The sequence below is a fragment of the Scleropages formosus genome, chromosome 20 (genome assembly GCF_900964775.1).
Source record: "Scleropages formosus chromosome 20, fSclFor1.1, whole genome shotgun sequence".
Classification (NCBI taxonomy): Eukaryota; Metazoa; Chordata; class Actinopteri; order Osteoglossiformes; family Osteoglossidae; genus Scleropages; species Scleropages formosus.
In genome coordinates, this window is record NC_041825.1 from 13,423,227 (window position 1) to 13,433,782 (window position 10,556).

At 46.1% G+C, this 10,556-nt stretch overlaps 2 protein-coding genes across 3 annotated transcripts in view; one reads left to right on the forward strand and one right to left on the reverse strand.

Annotated features, from left to right (window-relative positions):
* Positions 1-1,627, forward strand: part of polr3e (polymerase (RNA) III (DNA directed) polypeptide E) — a 21,444-nt gene extending 19,817 nt beyond the window's left edge. For both annotated transcript variants that reach the window (XM_018761926.2, XM_018761925.2), the window contains exon 22: positions 1,550-1,627. The gene's annotated coding sequence lies outside the window, so the exon portion shown is untranslated. The remainder of the gene's footprint in view (positions 1-1,549) is intronic.
* cdr2b (cerebellar degeneration-related protein 2b) lies at positions 320-8,353 on the reverse strand. The gene is made up of 5 exons (XM_029246678.1): positions 8,034-8,353; positions 6,370-6,482; positions 3,825-3,973; positions 3,338-3,508; positions 320-2,312 (listed from the first exon to the last, which is right to left on the reverse strand). The coding sequence occupies exons 1-5, from the start codon at positions 8,113-8,115 to the stop codon at positions 1,511-1,513; spliced, it is 1,317 nt and encodes a 438-aa protein (XP_029102511.1). The 5' UTR covers positions 8,116-8,353; the 3' UTR covers positions 320-1,510.
* Positions 8,354-10,556: the final 2,203 nt, after the last annotated feature.

The window sequence follows — 10,556 nt, forward strand, 5'->3', positions numbered from 1 at the left end:
AAGTGTAATATGTCATAAAACTTAATACAAACATCAGTGTAGCCCCACTACAATTAGTCTCTTAAGCTGCTGCAATGAGGTAGGGGGAAAACATGAAAAATGAGCTAAAAACACATGGTGGTCCCACCATAGAATATAATCTTCCCCCAAACTACATACATAAGAATATGAGTGGTTAGGCTATTATGGAAAATTCTGCAAAAAACAGAATTCACACCACCTCTACCACTGTAAAGGCAGCTATAATATACTAATGTTCATCTGCAAAATTCAAAAGAACAGATGGAGTTGCACATGATCCTATTCTCAAACTTCTACCTTTTTTTTTTTTTTTTTAAACTGCTCCTTGGTGCTTTCAGAACTATTAAGCAATCTTACCCTGTTTAGAGAAACATTTTGAAACCATCCCTACCCTACCCAAGTTCCAACAGTGACTCCAGTCACACTAAACACTGCTGCACTCAGGAGTGTTAATCACAGTTAGTCACATTGTGTGTCAAATACAGTGAGTGAGAACATCTTGCATAATCATACAACTCTACAGTCTGAGAAAGGAGGGGTGGGAATACAGAGCACCATCAGGCGCTGGTGGGCAGTGCCGCTTCAGTCCCTGGACACGTCCGCAGCACCCACCAACTCCCCACACACTTCAACAGGCAGCAGAACAGAGAGGAAAGTAAACAAGGTGCTGCTACAGTACTTTGCCTTTTTAAGGTCACACGCCTTCGCTCACCAGACATCGTTTTCCTACCGTGCATTACGAACATGTCATACTAGATTAGCAGAGCTGTGAAGCCTCCATCCAGGCTGGGTTTCACTGCATTCTAATGGAAACGCAGGCTGTATATATAAATACACTTGTTAGTACAAAGCCTCTACGTGCATACGTGTCTCAAGGTCCTCGCTACTACACATTACAGACTGCATACACTACATAGCCTACTCAAAATTTTATGTTGACCCAACCAACACATAGAAGAAGGGGGGGGGGAGAGAGAGAACACTCTCAATCCTTGGCTACATAACATGGTGCTCCTCTTATTCACTCTCACACGAAACTCAGTAGCTGCTTAGGCAAAGCGCCTGGAACAGGTTTTGACACCCAGTCAAGCCAAAAGCCCTGCAGTGACATTATCCATTAATTTAAGTGTACTGTAAAAACACAGCCTTTAAATAAGTTAGACAGACAGACAATGAACTGACAAAAAAAAAAAAAAAAAAAAAAAAAGTGGTTACTCAGGGAGGTATTAGACGTCTTCGACGTCTTCTCGTCTGACACGAGTGGCAGGACGATCGAGGTGCGCTGAAGGTACTGTGTTCCAGGCACTGGAGGCAAGGAGCTGCTCTTTGGAAGATCACTTTGAGGTTTGACCCTCAAGTATGAGCTAGTTGCTCACCTGTCCTCAAACATTTTTAGGTTTTATTAAGAGTTCACTCCCCATCAGCTAGGCTGTTAAGAAAAAAAAAAAAGTTTAAATACTATCATGGACTTTTGAGCTTTGAAGGAACATCACTGAGCTTGACTCAGGCTGGCTCTGTTCTCACTCAGGTCCTCCTTGGTCCTCTGGATGCAGTCGAAGATCTCCCGAAAGAGCGCCTTGTACTCCGGCTGCTGGCCTTCGTCGTCGAAAGCCAGGCTCCGGCAGGAGGCCACCGGGCCACACTGGGCCTTCGCTCCGGGCGTCTGCACCGCTTTGTGGCTCTGCCTGCCTGGGCCCTGCTGGCAGCGACGCAGCAGCTCGTCGTACTTGACCTGCAAGGCGCTATACTGGGCATCCACCTCGTTGAGCAGAGATATTCCTCGCTGCTTGATGACCTCGGCCCGGCGGACGCAAGTGAGCTCGTGGCCGCGCCGCATCTCCTCGCTGCCGCCCGCTTTCAGCTGGCTCTCGCTGCCGCAGCGTGTCAGGACTCGTCGGCCCTGCTCGGAGGCCGCCTTCGCCCAGAGCTCATCCGCGGGCCCCGCGCCCTCCTCCGTGCCAAAGAATAGCGCGTCGAGAATCGGCTGGTCCAGCTCCCTGCTCCCAGCCGTATCGGAGCGCCACAGCTGCCGTAGCTCCTCCACCTCCGCCTCCAGCTCCCTCTGTCGCGCCCGGCAGCCCTCCAGTTCGGCCAGCCGCTGCTCCAGCTCTCCGGTCTCCTGGGCCAGCAGCTCGGCTTCCCGCTCCGCCTCGACGCGCCGCGCCCGTTCCGTCCCGAGCTGCGTCTGCAGCGTCTGCACGGAGCGCTTCAGGGCCGCGTTCTCCTCCTGCTCCCTGACCACCTTCTCCGACAGGGCACAGTCGGCGTGGCGCTGCTCATAAGATGAGCGCCTGGGGCCAGAGCAGGAAAAACAAATATTAACATTTGGGTAAAAATATTCATACAATAAATGCTTATACTCGAGCATGAGTTTCAGAGGGCATTTTCGTTTTCTTGGCAGCAGGCAGCGTAGCACCTCGCACTCGAAGGGCCTAGGTTTGAATGCCCACTCCTTCCACTGATCAAGATGCTTAAACTCCTAACCCTAAACTCCTCTATACAACTGGGTAGTTTTTACTAAATGAACAAATCAGTAGAAGTCGCTCAGTGTACAAACTTCACATTGTAAGATGTTTTAGAAGAAAGCTCATAAAAATTATTTTGGCACGCAAAATTTAGAGATTTTATGTTATCAGTACTCGGTGCACGCATTTTATCGTATGTACGAACCTCAACCTATAATTGTTTGCGGAGACTAAAAGTTTACGTTACTGACTGTACAGAATTAAGATCGAAAAGTATCTGATACAGAAGCTCCATTCAAATGGAAATTTATGAATTGAAGGGGTATTAAAAGAAAAAACACAACAACAACAACTCGTAACATCAAGCGTTGAGCCAAGAGCTAAAGAGGTCTGCATGGGATTAAGAAAATCCAGATCAGATTAGGACATCTCCTTGAGCCTGATGTTAAGAAGCTAAATTAACATAGCACTCTTAGAAAAGCAGGATTGTCAGTTGGAAATCAGCAGGCAGAAAGCTGCTCCCATCTGACAGCGATAGGAAGCCAAACCATGTTGCCACATAACTGAAATAAGAGCTCGCAGCCAGAAGAACCACATATATTACATTATTCAGAGCATATTAAATCACCGTTTAGCAGATGCTTTAATTCACACCTGCTACTCTCAATGCGACATTTAATGGATTCTGTACGCAGTCCAACGTTGCACCTCTTCAATTTTACAGCGGTGGTCCAATCCGCGTATAGTTCGTCCAACAATAAACCGCAGCTATAAATACTTAAAATGGAAGAACCTATAGAGTGCGAATCTTAAACCTTACAAGGCGGATCGCCAATCTGTTCCTTTCTGACCTGCGCGTGCTGTATAGTTCCTCGAGGCAGGAGACGCTCCGAGCTCCCAGGGAGCACCTCTGCTGGGCCGAGCCCGTACCCTGGCGCTCCGACGGAGGCGTTTTCAGCTCCCCCACCTGTCGCTGAAGCTCCTCCACTTGCACCTGCAGTCCATCGATGGTCTCCGTCAGGCTGAGGACGAGCGGAGAGGGACAGCTTTATTCTCCCCAACAGGAGCAGCTCAATACACACGCCGGGAGAGTTTATATTTCTCGTCGATAAATGCTCTTTATTAGTTATGGAGCATTTATTACTGTACAGTCAATCCCATTGAACGAGCAAAGCACTCCATGGTAAGCTTAACTGTCCTAGTCTTTCCTTTTTTTTTTTTTTTTTAAATTATAAATCAGGTCTATTTTCCTCGGAATGGCCTTAACGGATTAAAAGGCACTCTAACAAATGAGGGTTATCGATCCGCCGCGCCGAGTTTACGACCCGCCTCCCCCACCTCTGGATCTTCTGCTGGGCGGCACGGTTGTCCAGCACCAGCCGCTGGTTCCCCTTCTCCAGGTCACGGGCGGTAACGTCCAGCTGCTCGTACAGCTTGGCGTGCTGCTCGTTCATCTGACGCAGGAGGTCCACCTGCTTGGACAGGTACTGGGAAACACGACACGGAAGGGACAAGAAGGCACTCCTTTAACAAAAGGTACGTCCCACAAAAAGTAGGAGCCAACTCTACATGAGGCTTCTTGCAAACGTTGCACACTAATCAATACACCGCTTTCCATGTGGTCACATCGGAAGAATATGAAAATGCGGAACGAAGTCCACACAAAAGCTTCATTTTGCTTATCGTGGCGCGACACGCAGCCCTACCTGAAAAGGGGAAGTGTCGCTCGCCGCGAGCTCGTCCTTGCAGGTTAATCGTTTCCACTCGGACCGCTACCATCGTTTAGAGCCGTTGCGACGCGCAGCGGCGAGTACGTTTTCGTACGTGAAGCGGTTCGAATACGCGCATATATACACACGTGTCAAACAAACGATATTAAAAGTTGAAGACTGTCAAGATAGAGCCTGTGTGAATGAGCTCATCCGCTGCCAGGAGAGCAGTTTCACCATCCTTAGTCAGCTCGTTTCACACACTTTTACCACAAGGAGGGGAAAAAAGAACAACCACACGTTACACCAAGATGTGAAAACAGATCTGTTGACAAGAACAAATCACTCAGAACAAATCTCGTGTTTGGAGAAAAAGGATATAAAGTACTCTAAAGGCTAACGTGCAACTTTTTGTAATAACACTAAATAGACATACTAATATTTTCATTCACAGACACAGAGCTCATAACTTTAGCTGTTCACAAAGCATTCAGTTAACCACTAAGCCAATGCATTCACACTCGGCACCATTTCACAATAACTTCTTCAACAGCTCGATCCCATTTCCTAGCCGGACAGGGGCAGCTGGTACTGTGGCGATTAGAGCCGCTGCCGTCGGACCAGAAGGTCACAGGTTCGATTCCCACCTCCAGCTGCAGTACCCTTGAGCAAGGCACCTACCCTAAAATTGCTCCAGTAGAATTACCCGGCTGTAAGTATGGGTAAATGATTGTAAAGTACCTTAACATTGTAAGTTGCTCTGGAGAAAAGGATGAGCGAAGTGAAGTTTACACTTGTATTATAAAACATTTCCAGCCTTAAAACTCCAGCAGTGAAACAGATCCCCTGATGTATTACACACTGGACTTATTACAGGGTACAATAGGAAAACTCCAGACAGCATGACAGCAAGAACTGGAAACCAGCCTTTCAAAAGAGGAAAGAAGAAGAAGAAGGAAAAAAAATTTTTTTCCAGTTGTTACCATAAGTCCTCTTCTACTGAATCAGAAACGACAAAATTAGTATTTTTTTTAGGACAGTTGAAGTTTTACGGGTCAGCGTTAGTCCCTACTGATTGAAAACAGTAATGTGTCACTGAACACAATGCACATGGTAAAAGTCAAATTAAGTGTGTATTAGATATGTTTGCTCTAAACAGCACAGTGCAGAGTGATGGCAAACAAGTTGGCAAGTTACGCTCGCAAGAACCACCTGATAGCAACCTTTTAAGGTCACTAGAAGGGTGCTTTTAGATGTGTATATGAGGCTCGGTAGCAAAGTAAATGGGCTAATTAATGATTTTAACGAGCAAAGCTCAAGTCGCTATAGTTGAGCAATACATGTTGACTAACCAGTGAAAAACTGAACATCTCGTCTCTTTCTTAGACCCTGTAGCCATTAACACAAAGATCAATATACCCAGAAGGATTTTTAAAGATACTCTGACCCCTAAAAACATACTTTATATTCAATTGGAAATATTGTTGGCAGTATCAGCTGTAATTGTTGGGCAGCACGGTGGCACCGTGAGCAGTGCTGTTGTCTCACAGCGCCTAGGTGGCGTGAAAGGATGCGGGTTCGATCCCCGCTCAGTCTGTGTGGGTATCCTCCAGGTGCTCTGGTTTCCTCCACAGTCCAAAGACATGCTGTTCAGGTTCCCCCATAGTGTGTGAGTGACAGGAAGAGTGTGTTCCACTGATGTATGGATGAGTGAGCCAGTGTAAGTAGTGTATCTAGCAGCGTAAGTCACCACGGTGAATAAGGTGTGTGGGCTCATAACACTACATAGAGCTCATCAGAGGTCGCTTTGGAGAAAAGCTTCTGCTGTCTGGTAAAGCAATGTAAATTGGTCTAAACCAAGATAAATCTCAACATCTTAGGCAGAAGTGTGTCTTAATCGTCCAAGGAAAGTGGCCATTGTTCATACTTCTGCATTCTGGCTACATACTGAAATCACAGACGTAAAAAAACGCAAGCGTTTTTATTAACTTTGTGTTACTGGTAATCCAAAAGGAAGAGTTTAAATTGCATATCTTAGCTGAGCGGATGAAGCATCATAGAATGACAACAGCAACTGTTCCTGCTGACGAATCACTTGTACGGTTCAAAAATTCCAACTAAATAAGGATGAAGGACCGGTGCGTGTAAACTGACGACGGACTCTGGCGCATCACCTCGATCTCCTGCAGCTGCTCCTCATTGGTGGCGTACATCTGCTGCATGCCCTGCTCCAGCTCCCGGTTCCGGTCCAGCAGGGTCTTTCCCAGCTCAGCAGCCAGATGGAGGTCTGCAATAGGCACAAACGCTAAGCTTCGCTCACCGCAGGCCTTCAAAGCATTCGAAGAAGCGCAACGGACATTGCGATCACATCCACAGAAGTCCTGCGCACGCTTCATTGGCGAGACAGTGGGGTGAAATATCAAGCAAGAACGGATGCGAGACAGCAGACCAAACTTAGGTGGCGAGACTCCGGCTTTCTGGAGCTCGTAGGCTGGATGAGGAGAAGGTGCCGACGAGACGCGCGTCGGCCGGCGAGCCTCAACCGAAAGCGCGTCGGGCACAGCGTGTGGAAGCGCCGCTGCCGGCTGAAGGAACGAACAGCAGGAACACACACAAACACGACTGTCCCGGCACACGCGTACAAAACCATTACACACATACACACACACACACAGCGTAACAAGGCAAATTTGGTTCAACTTTAAAGGACACGCCCTGTGCAATATTTACTCTTATACTTAGCATTTCCCTCTAAATGTGTTGCTGGTATCCTGACTAAAAAGAAAACAGGTCCAATAGCAGATGGTACACACAGTAGGTCACTGTGTCAATATCCTTAACCATAACTAATACCGCTGAAATTCCCCACTGGCCCGTGTGTTTAGTTTGGAAATTACACTCTTTAAAAACACACCAGTGTTCTGAAGAATTGCACATGATAGCTCAAGACTGATGCGCACATAATCATCATAATGTTTTGTGATTTTTAATTCTTCGGCTGCACATGTCTGACATGTCCACCCACGTGACGAGTGGGCTCTACACTCACTCACTGACCTGTCCTTCAGACAACCTTAATATGGGATTAAGGGTTATTTATGTAGCGCTGGGAAACGCTCAGTGTCACTTGTTTCCACTGCCAATACACAGTGTCAGAGGGTGGCTGTCATCCTGCTTCGTGACGGCGGGTGGACGGAAGCATTAATGTGCGCATCATCATCATCATTTGCTTCAGATCTGCGGACACTCGCCCGGCTGCAGTCGTGAGCAGCGAGAGAGAGAGAGAGAGAGAGAGAGAGAGAGAGAGAGAGAGAGCGCGCGATGTCCTTGTGCTGCGGAGACGAGCGCGCGCTCTTGACCCGCGCTGCATGATGATTAAACGGAGCTCGTGGTTCACGGCTGCGCGTGCGACGTGTGCAATAAAGGACTTCGCACCTGCAGCACCTATCAGAGACGTCTAACACCCGCCTCCTACGACCCCCCCCCTTCTCCAGGCACGCTGGAGCAAGATTAAAATAATTAAGATTATGAGCATGATGCGGTTGTTAAAAGCTTTTTTTTTTTTTTTTTTTGACACGTCCGTCGTTCTGACAGGTGAAAAGCTACCCGAACCTGAAGGCTGCAGCTGGACGTAAAACGTTTCCATCGTGGGGAAAAAAAAAAAAAAAAATATCACACTAAACACCACACGGTCACTCAGTGCGGAAGACGGCGGCTGAGTGTTCGCCCGTTCTTATTTTATCTGTTGTAGTTTCAGAACGAGATGCCGCTGTGCTGTTACTTCCCCGGTGGGCTGGGCGCCTCCACGCACTCCAGCATCTCCATTTGATTTGCTCACCATGCTCCAGGTCCTGGTGGTCGTACCACGGCTCGTCCTCCTTCAGCTCAAATTCCTCCTCCACGATCATGTCGGTGAGCATCTTCTCCCGCAGACTCTCACTCTCACCGCCTGTCCTCTTCTATACCGACGTGTCCGTTTCTAAAAGAAGCTTTATTGGTCGTGTTTCCGCACACTCGCTGCTTGCTGCTCCTGTCGCCGCTCTCTTTCCCCGGACGGACCGTTTCACGAAGCCCAGGCGACCCTGTGGCTCCGCCTCTAAGTGACGTTGACGTGAAGACCTTCCCCTTCTGGTGACGTACGCTTACGGCTCCGCCCCCTCGGTGACGTGTCCGGGCCTTGGGGCCGGCAACGTGGCACGCGCGCGTTGATACACACCCTCGTGACGTAAAGGAGCTGCCGTTGCGGCGAAAGGAGCTTCTCGCACTGTCCCACGCTAATGAGCGCAGAGCTCCTCATTTTTCATGAGGTTAAAATAAAACACAGCTGGGGTTCCTAAACCAAGGAAACTACCTTTAATCATGGACGTAACAAGTACTGCCACTCCGTTGGGCAGTGGTGCCAGTACTTTTGGTCCCACAGCACAGGTTCTTACACCCTGGCCTGTCTTTGTAAAGCGTTTCAGCCTGAATGCATTGAATGCAGCACTTAACTGGTGCTTCGTGATTTGTTTTTTCGACTTCCATTTCTCACGTGATGAGGAAACTACATTTTAACTACATCTGACTCCAAACACAGGAGCCAATAGAATAGATTCTGATTCCCAAAAAGGCCTTACTAAGAAAAACTTTGTTTGTTCATAAGTTACCTGCTTTGTCTTTAAGACAAATAATGTAAAGGAAATGTAATAAATAAATGCAATAAATAGTAAATAAAACTTAATAAAAATAACATGAACAGTGATCATCCAAAAAGATGCGTGTTTTATTTTGATCAGACACACACATATTGTGTATAGTAGTGGCATTTGGCCCCTCGCTGGAACTGCGGAACAGCATCTCCCACAAGTTACACAACAGTACCCATAACTAAATTGTTCTTTTGTCCACATCAGTTTTATTGTTTGAATGGGTTCCAACATGTTCTGTGTTGCTGGTTCTTGAAGAGAGTCTCAGTAGTTGCTGTGGAGGCCTTGTATCATAATCATATCATCCTATCATAATGCATATAAATAGAAAAGAAGAATCCACTGAACACACTGATTAGATTAGAAGTGTAAAACCATCATTGATACGGTTCCATTAATCATTGACATGGGGAACAGCATTTAATGTGGAATAATTTATTAGCAAAAGCTCAGGTGTTTAACCGTTAAAATAATACACTATTACATTTTTAAAGAATTATAATACTTTAAATAATCATATAGTACTTCCTTTGAAAATGCATAGATGAGAAACCATTTTGGCATGCGATTTCAAATATTTTGTAAAGAAGAACTTATTATACACATCATCTACACAGCCCTGTGCTCTTGGATTTCATGTATACGAACCAGTCGTGGCCATCAGCCGCTCCTTCATGTGGAATGAAGAATGCAAACAATATTCATATATTCTGACCAAAGGTTTGAAGATGTTAAGAAGAACATGGATGGCTTCATCCTTGCACGAACACTCTGAGCCTCAATGTCTCAAAGTCCTGACCTTCCATTTCTCTGATCTTTGGAACTGTGTGACATAAATTATGAAAAGCCACGCCGTTTATTATTCCATTTGCTCCGCAGACCTTTGGGCAGTCAGCTTAATGAGTCTTAGTAAATCATCCTGTGTGAAATGAAGTTCAGTGCAGAGGAAGTCAAGGGCAGAAGCTGACATGAACCATTGCCCCCTAGTGGAAATAACTATGTGATACATTCATGAACACACATTATTATTGTTCAATTTATTGATCTAGAACTGTCTTCTCCAGGGCAACGTACAGCGATTACTGTGTAGTGTTCAGCGGACGGCTTTATTCAAGATGACTTAGAGTGTTAAATATTCCGCACTGAATTCCCAGCACTCATTTACTCAACAGCCTTGAGTTTACCAACATCCAACATTGATGATTACGCATCACAAATCCAGAACTGCCCCTCATTTGATTATTCTGAATAGAAAAATAATTCTCAATTAGGGTTACATATAGGCATCTCTGAACAAAGGATAATATACGCCCAATTATCTGTGAGACACTTAAATTCCTGCACTCATGGTATCTGCTGAACAAAACTTTCCTTGAAAAATGTCTGATGACAGCTGGTGGGGGAAACTGCAGCGGTGTAAATTAACATTTATATTTTACTACACTGATCCTTCACTTGAAAATGTATTAACTACCATGCGGGAGACTTACTTTAATAATCTACTGTTTGCAGCACATAACCACAGTGGTTAAGCAGCTGGACTTCCTGCTAAAGTGTTAGGAGGCAGACTGCTGTTCTGCTGCAAAGCAGTGATGAATGTTACTGTATAAAGGCGATATAAACGTCTTTGCTTCAGATAAAAGTATTACATGCTCATTTCTGAAAATGAAATTAAA

Excerpts from the sequence above, each read along its gene's own strand:
- cdr2b (XM_029246678.1), bottom strand. The coding sequence starts at position 8,115 with ATGCTCACCGACATGATCGTGGAGGAGGAATTTGAGCTGAAGGAGGAC. Across the intron at positions 3,974-6,369 it reads AGCAGCTGCAGGAGATCGAG|TACCTGTCCAAGCAGGTGGA; the intron begins GTGATGCGCCAG and ends CGTGTTTCCCAG. Across the intron at positions 2,313-3,337 it reads GAACTATACAGCACGCGCAG|GCGCTCATCTTATGAGCAGC; the intron begins GTCAGAAAGGAA and ends CTCTGGCCCCAG.